General features: G+C 47.3%; 1 protein-coding gene and 1 long non-coding RNA gene across 3 annotated transcripts in view; one reads left to right on the top strand and one right to left on the bottom strand.

Moving 5' to 3' along the window:
- Positions 1 to 27,326, bottom strand: part of LPO (lactoperoxidase) — a 50,986-nt gene that overhangs the window by 17,568 nt on the left and 6,092 nt on the right. Inside the window, exons 2-7 of the mRNA XM_016932633.3 lie at positions 7,857 to 7,934; positions 6,831 to 6,918; positions 3,294 to 3,454; positions 1,757 to 1,874; positions 1,239 to 1,368; positions 313 to 519 (exon numbers count right to left, since the gene is read on the bottom strand). Coding sequence (XP_016788122.3) covers positions 313 to 519; positions 1,239 to 1,368; positions 1,757 to 1,874; positions 3,294 to 3,454; positions 6,831 to 6,918; positions 7,857 to 7,934 — 782 coding nt within the window. The remainder of the gene's footprint in view (positions 1 to 312; positions 520 to 1,238; positions 1,369 to 1,756; positions 1,875 to 3,293; positions 3,455 to 6,830; positions 6,919 to 7,856; positions 7,935 to 27,326) is intronic.
- On the top strand, positions 1,349 to 7,870 carry LOC104002943 (uncharacterized). Of its 2 annotated transcripts, none has more exons than XR_001711015.3 (4): positions 1,349 to 1,555; positions 1,924 to 1,992; positions 5,636 to 5,759; positions 6,413 to 7,870. It is a non-coding gene; the product is annotated as an uncharacterized LOC104002943 (long non-coding RNA). The 2 variants fall into 2 exon arrangements; XR_675405.4 differs by having other exon boundaries at positions 1,924 to 2,040.

Genomic DNA, 27,326 nt, shown 5'->3' with positions numbered 1-27,326 from the left:
TTCTCCAGTGTTCCCATTCTGCTATCAGTAGTTTACTTGTCCAATTCCCACACTGGCCCTTTGTTCTTGAGAGCAGGAGCAGTGTCCTGTTCACTTTGGAATCCTCAGCGCTTAGTGCACTGCCTGGTATGGGGTGGTCAATGTCTATTTACTGAATAAACGGATGAGTGAACGAATGGACTCGTGAGGCATGGGAAACTACCAAATCAGTATCCAAGATCTATCCAGAGATCCTAGCTGATGAGCTGGGAATGTCTGCTACATCAGGGTGGGCAAGGGGCTAGGCAGAGATGCCCAGCTGCAGGGCCGTACCATGATGGGGAAGCAGTTGTCTCCCTGGATACAGTACTCATCACACTGGGCTTTGGAGTACTCGCTACTCCCCAGCTCGGTGTCAGGGGCAAAGTCCAGGTCGTGATCCACAATCTGACCCCACTGCATGAAGAGCAGGGACCTGTTTTGGTCCAGAACACCCTCCTCATTCAGATAGCCAACAATCTTGTTAGATACCTCCCGGGCCTACAGATGGAGAGAGAAGGGGAGGGCAGATTAGAGGAAAAAGTGCTTTGAGGATTCAGATGCAGCTACAGCTTATTAACTACCTACCATGTTACAAGTACACTTAATCCCTACAAGGAGTTTGTGAGGTGGGTGGCATTAGCCTATTCTGTAGAGGGGGAGATTGAATCCTGGACAGGTGAAGTCAGTTCTCCAAGGTCCTGCCGCTACAAAGGGACAGGGATGGGATTGAACCCAGATCCGTATGACTTGATGATTTGCCAGGCCAGTGCCCTTTCCACTAAGAGAGGGAAAACAAAGACAGGCTGCCTCTGAAATGCGAGCTACGGAGGTGCCAGGTGTCCAGGAATAGGAGAGGGGCTCTGGGTAGGGGCTGCCAGCTCGATAAGGCCAACAAATAGGACCTCCAGGCAAACAACAGCTGATGCACTCCAGGGGCGGGAGCTGGGGTAAGTGCGAGCGGGATGGGGCAGGGAGGCCATCTGCCCGGGAGACCCCAGGGTATCTGGCCTGCGGCGGCCAGGACGTGACCACCACGTGGCCGGGCTCCGGGCTCCGAGCTCTGCTGCCCTCTAGCGGAAGGTGGGGGTCTGTGCAGATCTCCATCGCGCACCCCTGCTGCCCCGACCGATCCCTCCTCCTCCTTTCACTGCGTGTTTGGGTAGTGCATTCCGTCCCCTCTGGCTCCCATCCTTCACCCCCGCCCGGCCTGCCCTCACCAGAGGGAGAGGGAAGCCGTTGCGCGTCTTCCCCGGCGTCCAGCCGAAGGGCAGGGAGAGCCCGTCCTCGTACTCCGCGGGCAGCCAGCGCGCCAGAGCCCTGTTGGCGGCGCCCAGCGCAGGCTTCCTCCTGAAACCAGCACGATCCTCGCTGAGCTTCGGCAGGCCGGCTCCGGGGCTCCAAAGCCCAGGACCCCATGGGGGAAGGAGCCTCTGCTCGAGGCGGAGGGGACGCAGAGAAGGGGGCCTCTCAAATGTGGGGTCTCTGAACTGCGCCCACCCCCTGAAGGCGCGGGGCTCCCCCGCCCCGGGGAAAGGTGCCGCTTCCAGAGACACACAGTGGGCTGGAGGGAGAGGGCTGGAGACGCGCGATCTTGAGAAGGTGGGGAAGGTGGGAGCGCCAGCCCAGGTGGGCAAGGCAGTGGCAGATCTGCCTAGAGTGCCCAAGGGACAAAGGCCTTGGCGGGGCGGGGCGGAGTGGCTGGAATGGTCGGCCCCCACACCCCAAGCCCCGCCACCTGTTATTGCAGTCTCCCGTAATGGTGCGGTAAGGGCTGCACGGGTCACATCTCACCACGGGAGCAGGAGCACCACAGCCCACCTCTAGAGACAGTGAAGTCAAGTCCAGGCTGGGATCTGAAACAGAAGGGACCCCAAAGGGACTGAGTTCTTTCTCCATTCACAGGCACCCGTGGGAGGCAGGAAATGGAGACCAGAGGTGAACCTGCATGTTTTGGAATGCATTCCATTCTAAGTAAGCGTTTCTCAAGTGGTTTCTCAATTAATCTGACAGCACATTAAGGTAATACATTTTATTCCCATTTTACAGGGAAGAAAATGAGAACACAATGTTCAAGAGACTTGCCCAAGGCCACACAGAGTAACTGGGAATGTCCCCAGAATTGCTAGTAATTCCTGGTATACCAGGTCCAGATTCATTTGAATTGACAGATCTTTCTTTTAGAATGGAAATACCCCGGGAGGTTAAGCATATGTTAGTATGAGTTAGTGTGATAAGACTGCTTTCTTCTAAAGCTTCGTTCACATCTGAAGTACCAAGCAAGCAGGGACATAGCTAGGATAGAGGTTGGGAAGGGACAGGTAATTTTTCAGTGAGGGGCAAGGGTTGTGGGAGGAGTGACAGAGTAGGGGGGCTTTAGGCATCAGAGTGTTCAGTGTGGGCACAGAGTGGAGAGAGATGCCCACTTCTGAACGCATACCCTCATCCACCCTGGCGTCTGCAAGGGCAGGGAGGTGAGGGAATCTGGCTCATGGGGGCTTCTTCTGGGGGCCATCTCTGAAAGGTGGCAGGATTTCAGCTCTCAGAACCTTTTGTATTTCAGAGGTCAAAGTGCTTCCTACTTCTTACCTTGTCCCAGTTTCCTTCTTTTGGAGCTTTGGAATTTGCCCAACTCCTGGGCCAGGTATCCCCCCTCACTTGATGTTTTCCCAGGGAGAACCTGCAGCCTTTTCCTCCTGTCAGGACCAAACCCCTTCCTCATGACCCTCTGTGGGCTGTGGCATTTGGTTGGGGGTGAGAGTGGAGGGGATGGAGGAGGCCATGACCAAGCCATCAGTTAAGTTCATTTACTGATAGCTCCATCTTACCCAGAACACGATGGAAATCTTAGCTCCTGTGACATTATCCCAGTAAATCCCCCTGACACATGTGGCTTAAATGTCTCCTCTACTAGAGGAAGTGGTGACACTGTGGTTTAGGACAAGGAACCCATGTTTATTGACTTTAGCACTTCCTTTGGGCAGAGGCCTTACAGACGGTGTTATACAAAGAGCACCAATGTCCCCTCACTTGGAGTCGGCAATGTGAGCTTGCTAGGTCTCAGTTTCTTCCTCTGCAAAAACAGCATTGCCCTAGCTGTCCTCTTAGACCTTCCTTGCTCTGCCAGTCTCGTCTACGGGTCTAAGAAGGGAGAGACAGGAGTGTTCCTCTGAGTAGATAGCTCTCAACAGGAAGTGCAGCTTTGGGTGGCCTCTGCTTTCTCCTGTGGGGAGATGACCCCTTCCTGCCACAGAGGGCTGGTGGGTTTTCTGTACCTGTGACATTGGTCAAGGATGCCTTCTGCCTCAGTCTCTTTAAAGACTCCTCCCACACCTGTCCATTGCGGATGGCTGTGCGCGTCCGGCCTTTGGCATGCTTGAGGTATTCTGAGAGCTGTCGGCTGGTGGGAGTCTCAGAGCTCATGGCGGTCTTCAGCCTACAGTGGAGGGAGATGGGGATCATGGCCTGGACCCTGTAGGAAGGGGGCTGGGGGCCGCTGGAGGGGTGGGAGGGGTGTGTGTACAACATGGCCTCATAATCCAGGCTGCTGCACTGTCCAATACAGTAGCCACTAACCACATGTGGCTATTTAAATTGAAACTTATTAAAATTAAAATTAAAAATTCAGTTCCTCAGCAGCACTAGGCACACCTCAAGTGCTCAATAGCCAGGTGTGGTTAGTGATGACTGTGTTGGACAGTGCAGATATAGAACATTTCATCATCCTAGAAAGTTATCTTGGATGCTGCTAGCCTAAAGTGGGCTTAGAGCTGGACAGACACAGGGGTGGATCTGGGTTCCACCAGGATTGGTTTAATTATATGACCTCTGAGTGACTTCCCCTCATTTATGAACTGGGAATCACAATTTCCTCCCATCAGAGACTTCTGTATGGACTTTGGGATAGACTGACTGGGATTGGCTCCTGACTGCCACTTTCTAGTTGTGTGCCCTTGAGGCAAATTACTTAAGCTCTTTGTACTCAGTTTCCTTATTGGTATAATGAAAATAATGATAGTAACCTTAGGTTGAACCATGTTGTTTCATCATTTTTGACCTTGAAAATGCTGTTTTCTACAGTTCGATTCAGTACTTCCTAGGATTTTGGGGAGGAATGAATGTAGGGCCCCCAGAGCTGCATCTGCACAGAGCACACACTCACATGTGTGAGCATCACTGTCTCCATCAGCTGGGTCCCAGAGGGGCTGCTGCAAGGTATTTTAGAGTCCCCACCTCACACCATGAACAAAGGCAGGCAGGCCGCTGGGCCTCCCTGGGCTTAGCCTGTAAGGTCCCATCCAAGGTTCCAGATATTCCTTCCTTTCCCGCCCGGCCCTGGGCTCTGCATGCTTCCTCTGCCTGAACACAGATTCACCAGGGACTCACCTCCTGCTCCGCCCTGGGGCTGGGCTCTGTTGGGGGCAGGCAGGGTCTTGGAAGGACCTCTTTGCCATCTCCACAGTCTCCACCCCGGTCCTAGCCATCATCCTCTCCCATCTAGACAGCTCTTACCTCCACTGCTGTCCTCTTCCCATTCGTTCTCCACAGGGCTGCTGGAGTGATCTTTTTAGCATAAAAATCAGACCATGCCACCGCTGATTCAAATGTTCTAATGGCTTACCCTGGGGCGACACACCTCTCTGCTCTCACCTTATGCGTGATCCTCCTTGCCTCCCGCCTCCACTGGCCTTCCTTTTCCTGAGCACCCACGGTCTTTCCTGCCTCAGACCCTATGCTGTTGCAGTGCCTGGAATGCCACCCCCATGCCCTCTGCCTGGGTAGCTCCTTCCCATTCTCCAACAGGCTTCCCTGATCCCTGTGCCTAGAGTGGCATCCCTTGCCCTGTTTATTTCCTTCATTTTCCTTATCATAAATTGTGAGTCATTGCACTGTGTATGTACTTGGGTAACAGAATGTTTAAATGTGACTCGTTCTGTCTCTGTGAGGCCCCTGAGTCCAAGGACTAACCAGCAGGGAAGGGCTCCTCCACATTTCAAAGCAGGGCGCTGGTTGGCCTGTGCAGGACTTGCAAAGGAGGTGTATGAACACCGGTTTTGTGGCTTTTATGCTGTCCCCCATCTTGAGGCTATAAAGGGATTGAATTTGAGGAGCGAGAGAGAATTTTCCTTTGGAGACATTTGCAGAAATACTGGGCACGTCCCTCCCAACACCATGGGGCTCCTCCTTTGCTAGTTTAATTCTAGGGAGAAAGGTCTTAGGAGGAGGGCTTAACTGTGTGTCCTGGAGTCATGGCTGGGGTTTGACACCTGCCTGAAGAGCAGTGTCCTGAGAGCACGGAGAGAGGGGCGGAATCTGGAATCTGCACCGCCTCAACAGTAGGGCGAAGCTGCTAGTCTTCTGGAGGCTGCTTAAAAGGGACCTGCCCCAAGACAGGGTGGGGAGGGGTGAAGGAGTGGGCCCGATGCTCCCAGGCAGAGAGGGTTAGAGCTGGGAGCCACTGGCCAGAGAATTTTCCAGATCACAGAGTTGGCAGCAGAATCTCTCTTTGAAACCAGGAAAGCACCCAAGGGGAGAGAGAGAGAGAGCTTCCGGCCCCTTGAGGACTGAACTGTTCAGGGGATGTAGACTCACCACCCCTTTTTCCTTCCTCCTTCAGCTTAACCCCCAAGGAGCAGAAACCCAAGCTGGGAAGGAGGAGCCCCAGAAAGAGGGAGAAGGAGACTGCACTCTCTTCTCCCGCCAGAGGCCTCAAGCAGTTCTGAGCTGAAGGAATAGAGCAGGTCTGGCTTTATCTTCTTATGCTGACACTTTAATTCCTGAGATAATCCTGGTCTGGGGACTAGAAGCGTCCAGAGCGTGTTTTATCATCTAAGTCACCAAAAAAGTTATCTGACGGCTTGAAAGTTCATTCAAGGGCTGAGGAGGAGTGAGTGGAGGCCCAGGTCCAGTGTAAAGGGACAGCGAGAGGAAAGAATAAGGTTACTTTTTTTCTCAATGTCTGCCCTCTCCCTAGAGTGTGCGTTTCCTGAGGGAAGGCGCCCACGTTGCCCCTGTACGGGATCGGAGGGCAGATGACTCTACTGGTGCCCTGTGGGCCCCGGGCTCTTCCCCTTGCTGCCATGGGTGCATCTGCTACAGGCTCACTCCAGTAACCTTGTTGGGCGCCTGCTTCTGAGCCACTGGAGTGGCCTGGCTGGGGGTGCCCGGGAATTCCACAGGTGTGTCACAACACCTCTCAGCCACCTGCAAGCCTGCAGCCATGTCTGACTGATGTGGGCAGATGAGGGCTCTGCTCCCTCGCTCCAAGATGGGACAGGCTCTGAGGAGCAACTTCTGCTCCAGGTCTCCCTGTGGGGTCAGGCTGAGGATAGACTTGAAGCCACTTTATTTGTCTAACCTCCCCCTTCACTTCTGCTTCTTCACCCCATCACAGCTTCCTTGTGAGCATTCCCCTAATATGTCACCTGCACCTGAATGCAGGGCTCGGATTCGGCTTCTGGTGGACCTGGCTGAATCAGTCAATATCAGCTGGATGAATGAAGAACTTTTACTGAGAGGCTTTCTGGGACTCTGGAATGCATGGCCCAAGGAAACATTGGGCCACGTGGAAGAAAGTCCTTCTAGGGTTAGATTAGATGTCCTCTTTCAGGTGATGTACAGGCTGAGGACTTTAGGAATTGTGGGCTATTGCTCCTACTTGTCATGTACTTGGAGGGCTAGGAGGATGGAAGGGTAAGTTTTATCATTGTTCGCCTCATTGGCTCATCCGGGCTGGCCTAGATGTGCTTGTCATGAACAGGAAGCCTGTGAAGGGAAGTGTGTGTGTGTGTGTGTGTGTGTGTCTCACGTACCTGGTTCGGGAGTCCAGGAAGGCCTTGTTGACTTGGACCTTGGCCTGACTCACAGTATCGGAGATGGCAGAGGTTCTGGTAGTCTGCGCTTGGGGTTGGAGTGGGGAGCAGGAAGTAGGGTGTCAGACACCACTCCTTTGCGATGTCTTCTGCTTTTGTCTCCCTCTTTCTCAGCCATTACCCCCACCCCTCAAATCTGGGTAGGCAGGAGATCAAGATTAGGAAAGTTTCATAAGAGTCCTTAAGGGGAAAAAGCACAGAATGGGAAGAATACTCTTCGATCTTCAACAAGATGTCAAAATTGCTCTTTGAGATCTCACTAGAATGCCCAGAGATGGGATGAAGAGGGAGTGTGGCCACTCAGGGTGGCTTGGGCTACTGGACTGTGGGGATTTCTCTGGTTCCTGGTGAGATGGTCTTGTGGACTATCTCAAATTCATCAAAGAGGACCCACTGATCACCAGGACCCTGACGTACAGAAGGGGATGGCATGAGAGTAATGGTGGGATTCCCTGTTCCCTCTTGTATTGGGGTCTGGAGGATGGAGGACAGGATCTGTTTTCTCAACAAGGAGAGTGTAGTGGGTTAAATAATGGCCCTCCCAAAATTCACATCTGCATGGAACCTCAGAATGTGACCTTATTTGGAAGTAGGGTCTTTGTAGATGTTATGAATTAAAATGAGGTCATACTGCCTTAGCATCAGCCCTAAATCCAATAAATGGTGGTTTTATGAGAAGAGGAGAGGACACACAGAGAAAAAGGCCATGCAAAGACTGAGGCAGAGATTGGAGTGTTGCAGCTGCAAGCCAGGGTACACCAAGGATACCAGGGCCACCAGAAGCTGGAAGAAGAAAGGAAGCATTCTTCCCTAGAGCCTTCAGAGGGAGCACAGCCCTGCCAACACCTTGATTTTGGACTTCTATCCTCCCGTACTGTGAGAGAATACATTTCTGTTGTCTTAGGCCATCCAGTTGGTGTGCTTTGTGACAGCAGCCCCAGAAAACCCGTAAAGGGAGACACTCACCTCTTGTGGTAGATGCTGCAGCCTGAAGCAAGATGAGGGAAGCCAGGAGGGCTGGGAGATGGAGAAGGACCCTCATCACTGAAATGAGATGCAGGATCACACTGTGAGCCTCTCTAGAGACCAAGTGGGAGGGTTTGAACCACAGAAAGCAGAGAAAGCCAAAGGAGCGCCAGACACTCTAATATTGGAACAGGAAAGGAGAAACCACATTAACGAATGAAGCATCTACCATACACACAGGCCTGTGCTAGGTACTGGGAGAGATGGAAAGAGGAGAAGACATGGTGGAAGGGAAAGAACTCAGGCTTCAGGATCTAAGGCCCTGAGTTATCATTCTGCATTTGCTCCAATAGCTCTGTGACCTTGGGCAGGTTACTTAACATCTCTGGGGTCCTGGCTTGCTATGGGAGGAGGTGGGACCAAGTGATCCAGAATGTTCAATTCTGCCCTGACAGCCTGTGGTCGGGAGATGCTGTACCTGTCTTGTCACAGGTGTGAGAAACGCTGTTACCAAGGCTGGAGCCTGCCTTTGAGTTCCCCTCCCTCCTTCCCTGCAGGATGCATTGCTCCCTGCAAGCCAGTTTCCTCTGGCCCAGCCCCAGGAGAGAATGCCTGAGAGGCAGACACTCAGCGCCTCCCTTCGGAAACCTGGCAGGGGCTTCCCCTTCCCTCAAAGTGCCAACTTGATGGCAATACTGAAAGAAAGTTATGACAAAGCTCAGAGCTCCCCTGAGCCCACAGCTGTGCCCCAGGCTGCCTGGAAAGATTCCAGCTCATGGATTAACCTCTTTGCCATGAGCTTTAACTCTGAATGCAAATCTTTAGACTGAAATTTGTGAAGCTTTGTTTTCTGATGAGGGTCTTCATTGGGCTTAGTGGAGCAGACCCCATACATCTTCTGAGGAGATTCTGGCTCCAGCCCGGGGTGGCAGCCACAGCGTGCAGATGGAATGATTGTGTGTTTAGACCATGGTCCTGAGAGGCTCCTCAGCTTTCACAAGGGCGCCTGGGCTCTCCCTGCAGCACGGCGTTCACTGGTGGAATCCAGAAGCACACTAAGGAGAGCAGCCTCAGGTTGCCCCCCAGCCATGTCTCCCCAGGGCTCAGCTCCCAGAGAGAAATCGTAGTTCTGGAGCTTTGCCTGACAGACTTCCCCGTATGTCTTGCAGACCCTCTCCAAATCATCTCCCTTTGGAATAGGCCAGACCAGGAGACCTCTGTATCTGGATCAGGTCATTTCAGCCTCCTTCACCCCTGCCTGCCTCCAATTTTTCCCTCTGCCCTTTCGTGGTCCCCCTAATAATTTGTATCTTGTTGTACTTTTTGCCAGCTAACTCTAGAGAAAGGGCAAGGCATGAATAAATACCTCTCTGGCCAAGATTCTCTCTGTTACTTCCCCCCACCCCAAGATGAGTTCTCAAACAGCTTGACCTCTCAGTGGGCTCTTGTCCTTATAGTTGTATGGCCCCAAGGAGGAAGAGATTCTGTGACCTCCTATCCCTCTGTCACCATATTTTGCAACTTCAGGGGACCCATTGCAGGGTTCATTGAGTTAGCAGAAATCTGCCCTTCAGACAAACAGAGATGATGGTTTTGGAGGAAAAGGTATCATTGACTTTAAAAAGCAAACTATGGTAAAAAACATGGCCAGGTGTGGTGGCTTATGCCTGTAATCCCAGAATTTTGGGAGGCCGAGGCAGGCGGATCACTTGAGGTCAGGGGTTGGAGACCAGCCTGGTCAATGTGGTAAAACCCTGTCTCTACTAGAAATACAAGAATTAGCCAGGCGTGGTGGCAGACACCGGCAATTCCAGCTACTCGGGAGACTGAGGCAGGAGAATCGCTTGAACCTGGGAGGTGGAGGTTGCAGTGAGCCAAGATTGCACCACTGCACTCCAGCCTGGGCTCAAAAAAAAAAAGAAAAGAAAAGAACAACAACAACAAAAATCCACATAGCATAAAATTTAGCATCCTAGTCATTTAAACTATACAGTACTGTAATGTTAGGTATATTCACATGTTGCACAATGGATCTCTAGAACATTTTCATCCTGTAAAAACTGAAACCCTATACCCATTGAACACCAACTCCCTATTTCCCCTTCCCCCTAGCTCCTGGCAACCACCATATCACTGATTTTTTTAAAGAGGGCTGTGGGCACAAACATTCATTATATTGTTCTTTGAATGACTAATGCATTTCCTAATAAATGACAAACACAAAGTAAAAAATTAGTCCATTTTTTAAAAAGACATCATCTGAGACAGCCTGAGGAAGACAAAATCATAGAAGAAGACATGAAAGTTGAGAAATTTGAACAGGAAACAATACTTAAATACTCAATTCTCCTCTCCTCTTCTTTAGGACCCCCTTCACGCTCTCCTCACTGGAAAGTGGAGGAGGGGGACTTCAAGGCCAGAGATAAATTATTTTCCCATGTCTTGGGCAATGTTCCTGGTGGGTGTGAAGGAAGGGTGTGAACAAAAATCAGAGCCAGGTGAATACAAGGTCATGTCACTGAAAAGGGGGTGTGCAAAAAGATTCCAGAGGGACACTGTCTTCAGCCAGAACCACACAGGGCAAGAGGGCATGGGGCTTTAGAGTGTAAGAGGCCGACAAGAGGCTTCTGTGATGTGTAGATATTTATCCATATTCTTATCAACATGCTGAGTGCAGAAACCATTTCCCAAGCCCTTTGATTTGCAGCAAAGCCTGGAGCCTTCCCTGGGACATGAAGCACTATCTGGAGACAGAGCCACAGCCTTTGCCCCTGAAATGCCAGGCTGGTCCACAATCCCATGCCTCTACTCATGCTCTTCCCTATACAATACCCTCTCTGGCTAATAAACTCCTATTCATTCTTCAAAACCCAGACCAAATGCCACCTCCTCTGTGAAGTTTACCAGTTTTCTCCAGGAAAAGTTAGATCGTTCCTTTTTCTGTCCTCCCACAGTATTTCATCCATATCTCATATTACTGTCTTCACATCTGTTTCCCCTATCAGACCATGAACTCCTCAAGGGCTCCATCTTATTTATTTGTTTTCCCAGGACCTAAGCATGTCAATACATAATAGGTGTTGGGTGCATGCTGAATGAATAAAACTCCTAGAGCAGAGAAGTTCAGCATCTGGAGGTTGCAGAGGGAGAGGGCAGAGATGGTCCCTCGGCAAGCCTCTCACACTGTAATGTGCCTACTATCACCTAGGGATTTTGGTAAATGCAGATTCTGACTCAGAAGGTCATAGAAGGGGCCTGAAAGTCTGCATTTCCAGTAAGCTCCAGGTGATGATGATGTTGCTGGTCTCCAGACCACACTCTGAGTACCAAGGCCTTCCAGACTTTGGTTCTCTATGTCGCTGAGCAGTCACCAAGGAGATAGGGGGAAGGCCTGAGAAGGGATGAAGTCAGTGAGATTCTCTTCCATGATTGTAAAGAGCCCTGTGGAGGGTGGTGGAGTGAGCCAATAGGAAAGCCATAATTCTTGCCCCATCACCCGCAGGAACACTCTCTTGATCTTTTGAGTGACTCCAAGATCAGGATGAGAATGAAGAGATAGCTCTTATCAAGCCCTCTAGAGCAGACATAATCTACTTCAACCAAAAGATTTGAGGCACACAATTGCATAAAAAACAAATATAATTTAACCACCCCATTCTCCCAAAATGAAGCCTGCCTACTACTGCTGCATACAGGTCACACACCTGCTTGAGAGCCAGGTGTCCACAGGGCACTTAACAGCTAGGACTAGACATTGAGGGCAAACTAGATGGTCGGATCTGCTGCAGATGGCAGGCATGAGATTCTGGAAATGAGATGAAGACCTGACAGCTCCGGCTTAGGGAACCCCTTAAAACACTGCAAAATCTCCACTATAGTGGAGAGGCCAGATTTCATCACACTGTCTCAAGAACAGCACAGGGAACACCATTCTGTCACTGTTTTCCCCCAAATTCCTGTGTGACTCTGGACACATTAAATTGCTTAGGTCTCAGTTCCTAAACAAGGTGGATAAGAGAGGTCTATGGTACCTTCCAGCCCTAAGAGTTTATGATTCTCTGACATAGTTTTCAGACACAGAAAAGGCTTTTTCCCCCACAGTGGTGGGGGGAGGCTTAATTACATTCTCTCTTATACCAAACAAGAGGAGTGTGCCATGGGGTGGCTAAAGCTGGCACCAGAAAGCGCCTGATAGAGACAAGTCTAAATCCAGTGTTAAGCTTTCTGAGAAGACGTTAGGAAATTTCATCATCAACTTTGCAGAAACCAGGAAAGATGAAAGTTGACGAGTCTTACCTGCCCAGTGCCTTGTCTTTTCACGGCAGCCAGGGAGTTGCTCTGCTTGGAGGAGCTGGTCTTTTATACCTTCCAGCAAGAATTTATTTCTGGGAAAGGCCCAGAAGGAAAGATTTTGATGTGGCTTGGAGGAGACGCTGAGGCTTAGCAGGAAAGACTGTGTGATTCCGGGCAGATACACCAGGAAACTGCAGAATGGCAGGGATTGGTTGATGCAATAGCACTGACTGTGGGTGAAGCAACTCCTCTTTCCATTTTCTAGCTTAAATGCATGATCCTGATCTAGCTCTGGAAGGCAAAAACTGCATGCCCTGAGCACATTTGTCCCTTTTAAGCTCCTAATGGGATCCGAATAGCTCTTAGAAGTATGAACAATTATTAGGTTGGTGCAAAAGTAATTGCAAAAACCGCAATTACTTTTGCACCTAGCTAAATGGTTCTCCTCCCCATTCATATATTCACTGCCCTTTGATCCCTCCCTTACTTTCCACCCAATTTACTGTGGAATCCAGTGGATTCATCTTTTGGATTTAAAGTGATTAATAAACATTAATTTTTTTTGGTCAAAATTTCAAAATACTTTTGGCCACCAAAGGGTGAGAAGAGCCCTAAGCTTTCATTAGGATAGTGGGTTGCAGTCCCTGCCTCTGCCATTGTATGGCTCTAGGCAAGTCACTTCACCTTCTGGTGTCTCAAATTTTCTAGTATTGAAATCAATGGTTGGTTTTGGTGATTATTATGATTCTATGACTTCATGCCTTCTATAGGGTGACCCATTTAAAAAACTCCAGAATCTGGGAGGCCGAGGTGGGTGGATCACTTGAGGTCAGGAGTTGGAGACCAGCCCGGCCAACATGGTGAAACCCCGTCTCTACTAAAAACACAAAAATTAACCAGGCATGGAGGTGCATACCTGTAATCCCAGCTACCTGGGAGGCTGAGGTGGGAGAATCACTTGAACCTGGGAGGCAGGGGTTGCAGTGAGCCAAGATCATGCCATTGCACTCCAGCCTGGGTGACAGGACGAGACTCTGTCTCAACAAAACAAAACAAAACAAAACCACCACTATCGTATAAATTATTGACCTAAAGCTCAAGCATAATGTTACATACCTTTCCTACCTCAATGACTTTGGAAATTCAAGTTCATTAGATTCATACAAGAAGGAAAAAGGAAGATTCCGAGAAAACAAAATTTCATGAAAGTATATTTTACAGACAGACAATTTAAAACATAATAAGCCTCTTTATGAAATTATACTTGGAGTTGAAAATACTCTGGGAGCAACTGTCAGAAATTTATCAACCCCAAACCAGACTTCTTGGTTCGCCTTCAAAAAAGTGATATTTCCTTTCTCTAGATGGTGGAATATATCTAAAAACTACTCTCGTGATGAATCCAGGCAAATAAGCTGGGCATCTCGGAAGAAGGCAGCTGTCCAGGAGAGGTGAATGAGACATCAGGCTCTTCTTGTTTTCTTTGAAACACACTTCAGCTCCTTAGCCAAGCATTGTTTTTCTGTGTCTGACCATTCCCTGAACTTTGGCACATGTTTCTCAAGGTTCTTGCCTCTGAGTTTTATGCTTAGTATGTTCAGGAAGCTGTGTTGTTAGGCAGAACTTGACCTAGTTGGTTCTGAGTAATCTGAAGATGGAACTTCCTTTTAGAAGACCCTATGGAATAACATTGCTTCCTATGTACAAAATATAGTGAGTTATTGGTCAGGGTAACAGCAAAATACAGGTCTGATCATTCCTGGGTTTTATCATGTTATGACATGATATGATATGTCCTAGATTTGGTCTTTCTGTAATGGGTCAAATAGGATGGGGCAGTGTCAGCTCCAGCCCAGTAAGGACCTTCCTTGATATTGGCCGTGAAGCACACCTGGAGGCAGTCAATCTGACAGTGACATGCCTATTGTTCTATAGCTAATTTTTATTTGAGAGCTTTGCTGACATGCGATGACATGTTTTCATGGGTTTATCTCAGTCTAGTCAAATCTGTAGCACAGGTAGATGTCTTCCCATATGGGAATGGCAAATTGGCCTGAGAAATGGAGAGTGGAAGGCAGAAAGTCCAGGAGAAAGCTAAAAAGGCCAATAGCTTCTCATATGTCAGTGCAGAGTCCAAGATATTTTAGCAAAAGCAGCAGCAGCAGGGAGTACCCAATGAAGATAAGGTCTATCGCTGGCACATGGCAGTACACACACCCACCCACACACACAAACATGCACGCATACTTCCCAGGAACACACAGTTTATAAATGAGACTGATTTTGGACATAGCTGGCTCACCTCTGTCGCCTTCTAGAATTAGAATGCTGCATGCTGCATACACAACCTTTGGTTGATCCAAAGGATACTCATGGTTGGTAACACAGTGACCATTCTGTTTGTGTAAGGTGATTGTAGCTCTCACACTGGGCCCATGTCAGGTGCTCTCTCCCATGGGCGCATAGCTAGTCCCTTCCTTAGCTGTCTGTTTTCACCTTTGTCCGCTGGCTTGGCTGTCATTCATAGCTGGGCAGGGTTGTTTTTTTTTTTTCTTTCTTGGCTAAAATGCATTTCCTTTTGTTGGTTTCCTAGAACACCAAACAAACAGACTTCTTGTCCCAAGGGTGGCTCTATATGCCCATGTTTACCCCTTTTGGGATTCATCCACTAGTTCTACCCCAGAGAAGGGAGGAACCCAGGCACTCTGGCTTAAGCTGTCCCTGGCCTCTGGAGGGGTGTGCAGATGGCAGAGCTTCTCTGAATGGTGTCCCAGGGCGGCATGAGCTGTTGGAAGGGATGGGGACATTGCCAGGCAGCCCCCTTTGGAGAGAGAGGAGGGATTTGTAGATGAGAAAAAGAAATATTTGGGATGGGTTGTATGTCTCTCTAGCAGACAGGAGGAGGCTCTGTTATCTTCTCCTAGCAACTTTTTTTTTTTTCTGAGACAAGGTCTCACTCTGCCTCCCAGGCTAGAGTGCAGTGGCGCAACCACCAGTCAGTGCAAGGGCTCACGCCATCCTCCCACCTCAGCCTCCCAAGTAGCTGGGACTACAGGTATGCACCACCATTCCCTACTAGTTTTTAATTTTTTGTAGAGACAGGGTTTCCCTATGTTACCCAGACTAGTCTCGAACTCCTGGGCTCAAGTGATCCTCCTGCCTTGGCTTCCCAAAGTGCTAGGATTACAGGCATGAGCCACTGAGCCTGGCCTCCTAGTATTTTTTAGTGGGAGAATTGATCTGATGCTTGGTGGCTTCTGAGATTGGCATAACACAAGGGTTCCAACTGGCAAACCTATGATCAATGAATTTTTCCACTTAGCCACAGCATGCTGAGACTGAAGGGCTTCCCTGGGAACCGACCTGGTGGGTGGGCAGAATACTGTCTCTTCCTTCTCTTCATTAATGGCAAATCTTTTTTTTTTTTTTTTTTCAGTTAATGCCATTCAACCATTTCCCCTCAGTGTTGTCTTTCCTTTCCTCCCTCTTTCCCTGTTCCTCTTAAATATTCACTGAGCACCTAATAGTATGTGCTTCTGGTTTTTTCTTACTCCTAATCCTCTCTCTTCCTAATTAGTTGACAAATTATGAATTTTAATAAGTTTGCTTAAGCAAAAAAGCTGTCAGATCTGTTCCCTGCCTTGGCAGGGTAATGTAGGCATAGGGCTGGGGAAGGGGATAGACCTCAATGGAGCAAGACAGTCTGACCCTGAATAAATCCTGAGTTGCTCAGGGTAGAGATGGGGCAATAAACCAATTCCCACTTAAGCCACAAATAAAGAAACACAGGATTTTAAACAAAAAACAATCTTGAATTGCTATTGTTATTCCGTGAGCAGTCTGATGATATGCTTTGTGATAAGTCCATAAAGAAAATATCATGCGAATAAAATGCCGTTTCTCAAGCAAGCAAGCATGTGTGTGTGTGTATGTGTTTGCACACACATGTGCATACAGATGTGACAAAGCAACTAGCGAAAATGCAAGGAGCACTGGATTATTAAAACTCAGCAAGCCAGGCTCTAGTCCTAGCTTGCTAGTCAGCAGCATGTGACATTGGGAAAATTACTCTTTATTCAGAGGTCTCAGTTTCCTTCTCTGGAAAGAGAAATGGGTCCACTAAGTAATTGTGTTGGTTCCCTTGGGCTGTGATGTTTAGAATTCAATTGTGAATCAGTAGATCTTGTAGGTCCCAGTGCCAGTGAGCTTTTGCCTCATTGTACAGTCTTGTACACATTACATACCCTCAGGTTCTCTTTATATAAAAGGGGGATGAGAATCCTATGTTCTTACTCTTAGGACCATCTAGGATGGGGTAGGGGGACAACTATCCCAAAGGCTGTTTCTCCTTAGTTCTGAGGGACAACCAGAAACAAAAGAACAGGAAGAATCTTTTTGAGGAAGAAGAAAAATTCTGCTGGGAATGTGATCATTCTCTGTCACTCAAGTTGGAAACCAGGGAGACACCCTGGGCATTTTTCTTTTTTCTTTCCCTCTTTTCTCTTCCTCCTCCTCCCCTTCCTCCCATCTTCTTGGTCACCGAATCCTGTCCATTTGTCCTTCGTAAATCTCTTGCCTCTGTGGCTTCCTTGACTTCCCGACATTCTGGTTCTGCCCTGCCCCGAATTACCCCCCACTTTATTTATTTATTTATTTATTTATTTATTTATTTATTTATTTTGAGACAGAGTGTCACTCTATTGCCCAGGCTGGAGTGCAGTGGAATTATCTTGGTTCACTGCAGCCTCTGCCTCCTGAGTTCAAGTGATTCTCCTGCCTCAGCCTCCCAAGTAGGTGGGACTACAGACTTGCGCCACCATGCCTGGCTAATTTTTTCTATTTTTAGTAGAAACAGGGTTTTACCGTGTTGGCCAGGCTGGTCTCTAATTCCTGACCTCAACTGACCCACCCACCTTGGCCTCCCAAAGTGCTGGGATTATAGGTGTGAGCCATTGGGCCCGGCCCCAATTTCTGTAATTGCAAAAAAATTACAATTATTTTGCTCCAATGTCATAGCCTTCTCACTGGTCTTCCTGACTCTGCCCCAAAACTGCATGCCCCTTTACGCTAAAGTTTTCTGTACACAGCACCCCACTACCCACAGGACAAGGTCTTAGGTATTAGCCAAGGCCCTATACTGCCTAAGCCAGTGTCTATCCCAGCCTATCACATATTGTGCCTTTACCCAAGCTCTTTGTTGCAGCCAAGTAAACTATTCATTCCCTGACATGCCATGCACATTCCTGATCCTCTGTCTGTTCGTCTGCCATTCTCCATATCTGACTCGTTCTCTCCCTTCTTGTCCAAGTCCAATATCTAGCTCAAGCCTTGTCTTCTCCATGAAGCTATCCCTGTCTGCCAAGCTCCAGAAACCACTGCACACTAATTCTTTCTCCCCTTTGCTTTTCCTATTTATTGTCTCTTTATGCATCTTTCCTCTTGGCCAAATTAAATCAGAAACTTCTCAAGAGCTATAAATTACATTGTACAATCAATAAGATTTGCTTTGATGATAAAGATGATGACACTGGTGTAAAAATTACCTTGGCTTAATTCAGTCATTCAAGTCCAAGTTCTTGACTGTCAGTTCTAAAGTTGTCTCTGAAGACCATTTTCTAGCCTGAATGAAATACTGCACTAAAGTGTAGCTAGGGCTGGGTGTGGTGGCTCATACCTATAATCCCAGCACTTTCAGAGGCTGAGGCAGGAGGATCCCTTGAGGCCAGGAGTTCAAGGTTACAGTGGGCCATGATAGTGCCACTATACTCCAGCCTGGGTGACAGAGCAATACCCTGTCTCTTAAAAACCTTAAAAATAAAATTAAAAAAATGTAGCTAGAAGGAATAATTTCTGAAGTTTTCTCTTTTCTCTTCCATTTTCCTTGATTTAGAGCCCCCACCGCCCATCAGAAGCTGGAAAGAAACAGAGAGAGCCGAGAGATCGTAATGAACGACTAAATCTTGGCTCATTTACAGTTGGGAGAAAATAGCAGTTCAAGCCTCCTTTTCCAGCCTTAAGACAGAACTTCAATGCCTATTTCCCAGATACTGAAAGAATCTTTCAGAAGCAACAGAACCCATGCTTGCTTCGTGCCCAGGCTTGCAAAGCTGCCGTCTTCGGTGTCTATGCTGGAGGGAGACTGGGGTCCTGAGTAGGTGCCCTGAGAAGGCATCCTGCCCTGCTTGCTGACTAACCCACAAGGTGGGGCAGGGTGCAGGGTGTGCGCTCCCCAGGACTTACTGTAAATGGTTGAATTCTCACTACTTCCCTCCTGGGGCTCCGCCCTGATGATTTTGGGGTACATGAGGATAACGCATGCTCTGGAAGATTGTGGTGGAGGCTGGAATGGGGTGAAATGCTCAAATAGTCTGTCTGTGATGGAATCGCTTCCACTCTGGTGGAAACCTGGGGAGGGTGAAGTGGTTATTACCTCTCACTCTTCGCACAGTGCTAAGAAGGGGACAGAGGCTGGGGAGAGGAAGTGAAAGAATCTTCACTGTCCCACCCTCTTTTTCTTCTCTTAATGAATACAGGCTTTTCAAGAGGCTGTAAGCGTACACTGTAGAATGTCCTTCTACTCAGCGAGCAACATGGCCTCTGATATGCCTCTAACAAAAGATAATCATGACCAGGTACCCCTGAAGGAAACTGAGATTCTAAAATTTATTTGATATCTTACTTTTTTAAAGAGAAAAATTTTTATTTTAGAACAATTTTAGATTTACCATATTATTACAAAGATAATACAGAGTTCCTGCACACTCCACACCCAGTTTTCATTATGATTATCTTATTTTACAATGGTACATTTGTCACAGTTAATAAAGCAATATTGTTACATTATTATTAAGTAAAAGGTCAATATCTTACATTTTAACTTTCAAATTCATGCTTTTATGTCCCACTCAAGAAATTATCTGTTTGTTTTTATATAAAAATTTAAAATTTACTTCACAGCAACCTACAGTGGACACACCAAGAATGTGAGCCAAATGTAACCTGTGCTCTCTGCTTTCTGGGCCACTACGGTGTTCCCTGGGGGAGGCGCCCAGCTTGGGCCTACGAGAGTGAGTTCAGAGCGGAGTCGGAAGGAAATCTCATAGGGCCCTGATGACCCTGCTCGGTGGCTGTGTAACCTCAAGAGTTACTCAGTCTCTGAGCCTTGGCTTCCTCTTCTGGTGAGTGGGAGTAGGAGCAGCAGCCTGCCTCACAGGGTGCCATGAGGATAAGCTCGGCTCAGGCATGCAGACACGTAGAGCATGATTCACACGACGTCATTAGCATCAGGAGCATCCCTGAGACAGGAAGGTGAGCAGTGACTTCAGCACGAGCTGGTTCTTGAGAAGTCATGCTTTCACCCTCCCAGCCTCTGAATCGCCACTTCCAATCCTGAGGAGGGTCAGAAGCTGAAACCGAAAAAGGAAATGGCTTCAACCCCACGTCCTCATAGCTGGGTTGCACGCCACAGACAGAGGAGACAGAAAGGGAAAGTTTCTTTTTTTGGCTTCTGCTGCTGGGCATTCTCTCTGTCCTGGTGACTGTGTGGCTCTCCAATGAGCTGCTTGCTATCTGATGGGAAGAAAAAAGGAGATGATGGGGGCCATGGCACCACCCTGTCCCCAAGGAGCCAGCTCTAGTTTTGCCCTCTTTTGGTCACATGGATGTGAAAGAGTCCATCTTCAGCCTGAGGACAACAGCTGGCCCAGGCAGGGTTTCTGCTCTTGAACTCGGCAACCTAGGCTAGTTGCTCCCACCTCTCTGAAGTCCCTGTGGACCTGGATACTGCATAGCTGATGATGTCCGTCTGCTGAAATAAAGCCTAGCAGAATTTCCTAGCCTGACAGCTGAAAACCGGCCTGCATTGCTTATAGTAACTCATGTTTTCTCTTTTCCCTTCTTGCTACAGATTTCAGGAGGCCCATTTTGACTTCAGTACCTGGCCCCCCATGAGGTGATGGCCCCACTGTTAGCTTTCCATGTCTAAACTCTGAAACTCTGAAATTTTGCCCTGAATTTCGATCCAGTGCCCGAGGCACTGCCACTGCTGGCAATTTACTCATGGTCCTTACTGGATTTCACATCCTACAAATTCAACTGGCCCTTCTAATCCCTGCAGTGGGGTAAAAGTCCAGCCTCTCCCTCCAGCCCCAAGTTCTAAAACGTGGTGCTGGCCCACCTTCATGAACCCTCCCATTTGTGGCCATGTCAAAAGAGAAAATGATGAATGGGTAAGAAAAACAGAAATTGATCAAATCTGCCTGAGATTCTGCCCTCCTAGAACTTATCAAATCTGTAGCAATAAAACTTTACAGCCTCAGATTAGGGATCTGCAATTCCCTGCTCACAGCTGCAATGAGAGCAAGAGACCATGACCTAACAGACTCAATTGGGAAGATTCCTGTTTGTGGGATGTTTTCGATGTGTCACACAGTCCTAGATTTCCTTGCTATTTTTATCTTTTGAAACATTCTCCAAGAAACCTAATGTGGAAGTTCCCTTTTTTAACATAATTATGTTGTTTCACTACAAGTTGCTGGGGTTCAAGAAATCATTAATTGGGCTACTTTAAGAGCATAATGTAATTCCAATCTGCAAAAATATAGGAAATATGACATTCTCTAGAAATGGATTTAAGCATAGATCTAGGACTCATAAATAACAAGGCAGTGTTTTGACCCTGGTGATATTTGCCAAGTAAGTATAGCAAGGGGATTTTAGTCAGCCTGGCTTTGCCTCATCCTGATTTATATTTGTCTGATTCTTTTAAAAAGTAAGCTTAGAGTTTGAACAACATTTCAGAAGCCTCTGGTTCAGTGATTCCCAAAGGTTGCATCTGAATCAGTAGAAAGCTTGGGAAAAATACAGGCATCCAGACTCTGCTCCTGGTCTACAGAATTCCAGCTCTGGCATTGGAGTTGGAGAACCTCTATTTCTAATAAATCTCCTGGGTGAGTCTGACATACGGGCAGATTTGGAAACTACTAATCTAGCTGAACTTTCTACCCTCTGTAGGATTCCCCACTACATCCTTGCTCCTCAAGGTATGATCCAAAGTCTTATAGCATTGGAATCTTCTGGGAGCTACTCAGAAATACAGAATCTCAGGCCCCACCCAGATGTACCAAATCAGAATCTGCATTTTCACAAAATCCCCAGGTCATATTTATTTACATTAAAGCTGACAGATGGTCATCAAGTCACTGCTTGAATACTTCCGGGGTTGGGGAGCTCAGTATTTACATGGCAACCTGCTTCATTGCTGGGAGGCTCTAATTATCTAGCTCTTTCTTATAGCAAGCTCACTCACTCATTCATGCATTCATTCTACAAATATGGGCAGACTCTAAAAAGTTGACCAAGATGACATAGTCACGTGATCACATTTCAGCCATTTTTAAATTGCAGTTCATAGGCAGAGAGAACCTCTTTTTTTTTTTTTTTTTTTTTTTGATGGAGTCTCACTCTGTCACCCAGGCTGGAGTGCAGTGGCTCAACCTTGGCTCACTGCAACCTCCGCCCCCGGGTTCAAGCAATTCCCCTGCCTCAGCCTCCCGAGTAGCTGGGATTACAGGCACTGCCACCGCGTCCAGCTAATATTTGTATTTTTAGTAGAGACGGGGTTTCCCCATCTTGGACAGGCTGGTCTTGAACTCCTGACCTTGTGATCCACCTGCCTCGGCCTCCCAAAGTGCTGGCATGAGCCACCGTGCCCTGCCAAGAGAGAACCTCTCTTAACAGAGATGTATTTTCTTGTTTTCACATAGGCCAGTGTGAAACTAAGGGCCTGTCTCTTGTAGAACCTTACTGAGGGCTGTAAGAAGTTGGTAACACAATCCAATATCCTGAATTTTCCCCACCATCCTCCTAATGCAACAGCCTGCATAGTATGTGGTCCCCATTCCGACACATCAGTGTCCTTCCTATCCAAAAGTGTGGTCCATGGCTCAGCAGCAGTGGCACCACCTGGGAGCTTGTTAGGAACGCAGACTCTCAGTTCCCACCAAATCAGGATCTTCATTTGAACAAGATCCCCAGGTGATTTTTTTTGCACATTAAACTTCAACAGGCAGAGAAACCAGTTCTATTTCACAATCCCTTAAATAGGATTGCTAACTTTCTAGCTCATGAGCAAGCCCTATCTCTTCAGCCAATTCCATCAAGTATAAGCCTATTAATTGCAGCATGCCTACTTCCAGGCACACATTCCGTATTACTTAGCATGCGTTTGCTGGGCCCAGGTCACCAACAAACTAGCTCAAATTGGCTTAACAAGGCAAATTTCAAATTGAATGCTGGGCATATGGATGGTGATTATATGATTTGTTCCATATTTGTGTTGCTGTTGTTGGTGTAATTTTTTTTAGTTGTGGTAAAATACACATAATATAAAATTTACCATCTTAACCATGTTTAAGTGTACTGTTCAGTTTTGTCAAGTATTCACATTGCTATGCAACCAATAATTGTTCCATATTTTTTGATCATTTGAAAAAAAATAAACCTCTAACAAGAATCCAGGGATAGGGTTGACTTCAGGGTTGAATTACTTCAATGGGCCTGGCTTCCTTCACCCTGCAGTTCTCCTGGCTTTACCTCCTCTCAGCTTCAACTCCATCCTTCCCTTGCAGGCAAAATGGCACACAACCCCCTGCAGGGGAAGGCAGAGAATCTCACAGAAGAGAAAGAATAGCTTTCCCAGAAATCCTGGCAAGCTTTTTCTTACATCTCACTGGCCTGAATTGGAACATGTGCCTGTTCCTTAATTGGCAAAGATATTTTAAGGGTCATTAGATTATTGCTGTAGAAAGATCACTTGGCTTTAGGGTGGGGAAGAGGTGGAGGGTAGGACTGCAGAGAGGAAGGTCAGGAGGCACCCTGTTGCAATGACGAAGGTAGGAACTAATGGTATCCTGGAAAGAGGTAGTGCCTGGTGGTCCTGGAGGTGGAGAGCTGGGAAAGGATTCCAGAGATGTTAATGCGATTGAAATCTTAATCTTCTTCCGTTCAAAGACTAAAAATACCTTTCCCTTCACCCTCTCTCAAGAGAGCAATTAAAGCTTTGTGTCCTGGAGGACAGAATTTTCTTCGTCTTTGGGAAGATTAACAAGCCTTTGTTTTGAAAAAACAAAATAAACAAGCAAATAAACAATAGACCAAACTAACCAAACAAATAACAACAAACAAAAACACAAGTGACAAACAAACATAGCTCACAGGGCTAGGGAGCTCAATTGAGGTACGGTGGGGGGCCGGGGAGGGAGGAGGGAGAATGGAGAGGAAACTGGTAGGTTGCTGAAGCCTATAGGGTTGGAGGGATTGGTAGTTACCTTGGAGATGCAGGACCAAGAAACAGGGAATTTCAGCTCTCTTGCAGCATTCCTGCATGGGGCAGAATTCCTGCATGGACCTCTGACAGGGTGGCACATGGATATCTGGGACTGGACTCTATAGGCTGTGGTCTTTGGAGGCCAAGTTAGTCACAAGGAGGAAGATGGACATGGTAAGCAGAGAGCAGCCTGCTCAGCTGGGAGCTTGGGGCATGACCACCCCAGCACTGACCAGCATGGATTGGAGGCCCCTTTCTGGGGCGTAGGAACTCTGCACTGAGTCCAGGAAGTAGAAGGGGCCACAATAACAACATTGAACATCGCATCAGCTCTGCTGAGGGGGAGCTTGGAGACAGGTTTAATTTAACAATATAAATTATTCTAATTATTCACATATAATGATAGTGACAGGAGGCAGCCAAATGCCTAGACAGACAGGGTTGGGTACCCACCTCCAAGTCGAAGACAATTTAAATCCTGAAAGCCAAGCTACAAGTTAAATCCTTGGACTGGATTGAGAACTTGTCCTCCTGTTTGATGTGCTTTCCTCTGATTGATCCCCATCCTTCACCTATTTCACATATATCTAGCTTTTCCTAATTGGTTTTCTACACAGTCATGCCCACCTTTGAGTTGTGTTTTCACTTTAACTTTTTTTGCATACTCACAGACCAATCAGCACGCACTCCCCATCTTGTGCCTATAAAGACCCCAGGCTCAGTCAGTAGAAGAGGAGACTCCTGACTTTGTGAAGAGACAACCTGACTTTGGGGAAGATGACCTGCCCTTCTCATTGCCTCTCCTGTTCCCCTATCCACTGAGCCATTTTTATCATTCACTAAAATTCTCCACCTTTGCTATCCTTCAGCTGTCCATGTGACTTCATTTTTCTTGGACCCTGGACAAGAGCTTGGGACACTTTACCCAGAAAGGTTGTCACACTGGCCCTTTGCCCTCGCTGGTGGAGGGCAGCTTCCCCACGTGATGAGGTAAGGGGCCAACTGAACTGTTAACACACTGCTATCCGTGGACAGTGGAACTAAAGGAGCACTGTAACAACCCCTCTGGGCCTTTGGGATTTCGGGCACCCTTAGCTGGGTGCCTCTGCAGGCCCTGCATGGAGGTTGCTCTTGTGTTGGCACTAGGAGTGGCTGGCTGGACCCCACATTCACTCGCTCATGTGCTCCCTCCTGCAAGGGGTTGAGCGTGGTGGGCTGAGTAGAGGGGGTACCCCTGCTGTAAGTCCAGTGAAGGCGCTGAGAAAAATCTTGCATCAGTTGTAAGACAGTTGAGACAAAATATACTCATGTCCCAGCACCCAGCTTTGCATTTGTTGTTTCATCTGCCTGAAGTGCTCATTCTCCAGATATCCACATGGCTCATTTCCTCACCATCTTTGAGTACTTGCTTAAATATCACAGTCTTAGTTAGTGTTTCCAGATTTCCCTTTTAAAAAATATCAAACTCTTCTTTTTATACAATTCTTTTTTTGCTTTTTTGAGACAGGATCTCACTCTGTTACGCATGCTGGAGTGCAGTGGCACGACCACAGCTCACTGCAGCCTTAAACTCCTGGGCTTAAGCAATACTCCCACCTCAGCCTCCTGAGTAGCTACAACTATAGGCATGCACCACCATGCCTGGCTAAATTTTTTTAATTTAGTTTGTGTAGAGACAAGGTCTTGCCATGTTGCCTAGGCTGGTCTTGGCCTCAAGCAGTCCTCTTGCCTGGGCCTCCCAAAGTGCTGGGATCACAGGCGTGAGCTACTGTGTCTGGCCTTCCTCCTGTAATTCTTATTACCTTTGTTTTCTGTTGCTTATAACAGAATGCATGAAACTGGGTATCCTTATAATGAAAAAGAGTTTCTTTCTCACAGTTCTAGAGGCTGAGAAGCCTAAGGTTGAGGGGTCACTCTGGTGAGGGCCTTCTTCCTGGAGAGGACTCTCCTTAGAGTGGTGCAGGGTATCGCATGGCGAGGGGCTGAGTGTGCATGTACCAGCTCAGGTCTCTCACCAGTTCCCCTCCCATGATAATGCATTAATCCATCAGCTCATTAATTCATTAATCCACATTGAGGATTAAGTTTCAACATGAGTTTTGGAAGAGACATTCAGACCATAGCATTATTCTTTCTTGATTTATTTTTCTTTGTGGAACTGACCACCATATATTGTACTATGTTTTGCTTTTTTGTTTGTTTACTGTCTACCTACCCCAACCATAATGTAAATTTCATGAGGTCAGAGACTGTTTAGTATACTACATACTCCAAGACCATCAAAACACAAATTTTTTTGAATAAATTAAGTGAATTAATTAATGAATTATGGCACGAACTCTTAACTACCATATCTTGTAGTCTCTGACAGGATTGCTGAGAATTCTCACTCAAAGCAATTTCAAGGAACCACCTAATTTCAGTTCTAATAGCTGAAGCCAAATGATTCTTTTGAGACAAGAGCCAAAATCTTGACTTAAAATTATTGGGTAAATATGAATGTATACTTTCAAAAGCTCACTGATGATTTGGAAAAAGTCAGTGGGCTATAATGAGATCAAACTTGAAAGAATCTCATAGTTGGTGGAAAGTTCTGGAAAAAGAAAAGGAGAAGACTGGCTTATTAGAATTTGCTGAAGAGATTAATTTCTTTGTGATTTCCAGGAGAATACCAAGAATGGGAGGAGCATGGAAGGTGGATTGTAAAGTCCCTGTATTTCTAAAAAATTGAATCCTCTTCTTGAGGAGGAGGAGCCATAGGAGCCAATATTATCAGTGTCCTACTGTTTAGAACACTCCTATTGCCCCAAGTCTTGACACATCACTGGAGACCTGAGCTAACCCGTTGGACACTGTAGGGAAAACAGGGCTGCTCAAGATAGAGCAATTAGTTGTCAGAAGCTTAGTATGCTTCTTTGGAAAAGACATTTAAGATCTGGCTAGGATATACAAGCGACCTGCTTCAGATGTTCAGCTCCTGGGTAACGCTGAACTATTTTATTCTCCTACTGACTCTGGTAACATCAACATGGTAATACTCATGTAGTCTCACCTGTTCTACCTGTTGGCACACTGCCTGGAAGGGGCCTGGGAAGAGGCAGGGTTACTCATGATTGTGGTGTCCTGAGTAAGTTGGCCTGAGTTTAGCCCCACTCCCATCCAATGTTCCCTGGGGTCACCTCCCCAAAATGTACTTGTAGCAGATGCTGTTGGTGTCCTACCAAGATCTTCTTTGCCAGCTGCTAAGTATGTTGACTGTTAACAGCACATACCTATACCCATATCAGGATTGTTCTTGGCTGATAGGAGTTACCTAGCTAAGAAGTGTCTAAGAAGTTTCATTTTGCTGCTTCTCTGGGAATCAATGAATTCTCCAAGGAGCCCTGATTCCTTTGTAGTGGAGAATGGTCTTTAGAAACCAAGGTCTGGATACTAGGTATGCTCATTTCTGTTGAGGAGTGACTGCTTCTGGGCTCTCTCAGTAGACAGAGCTAGAAGTTACATGTGTGGATACTAACTCATGCATATATATATATATAAACACACACATACATTTCTGACTCTTTTACATATATTTTTAAATTTTCTTTTTTTTTTTTTTTTTGTGATGGAGTCTCGCTCTTTTGCCCAGGTTGGAGTGCAGTGGCGTGATCTCAGGTCACTGCAACCTCCACCTCCTGGGTTCAAGTGATTCTTGTGCCTCAGCCTCCCGAGTAGCTGGGATTACAGGCATGTACCCCACACCTGGCTAATTTTTGTATTTTTAGTAGAGATGGGGTTTCGCCATGTTGGCCAGGCTGGTCTTGAACTCCTGACTTCAGGTGATCCACCTGCCTCGGCCTCCCAAAGTG

Source organism: Pan troglodytes, chromosome 19 (genome assembly GCF_028858775.2).
Source record: "Pan troglodytes isolate AG18354 chromosome 19, NHGRI_mPanTro3-v2.0_pri, whole genome shotgun sequence".
NCBI lineage: Eukaryota > Metazoa > Chordata > Mammalia > Primates > Hominidae > Pan > Pan troglodytes.
The sequence above is the reverse complement of the archived record's forward strand: the minus strand, read 5'-3'. Positions and strand labels throughout refer to the sequence as shown.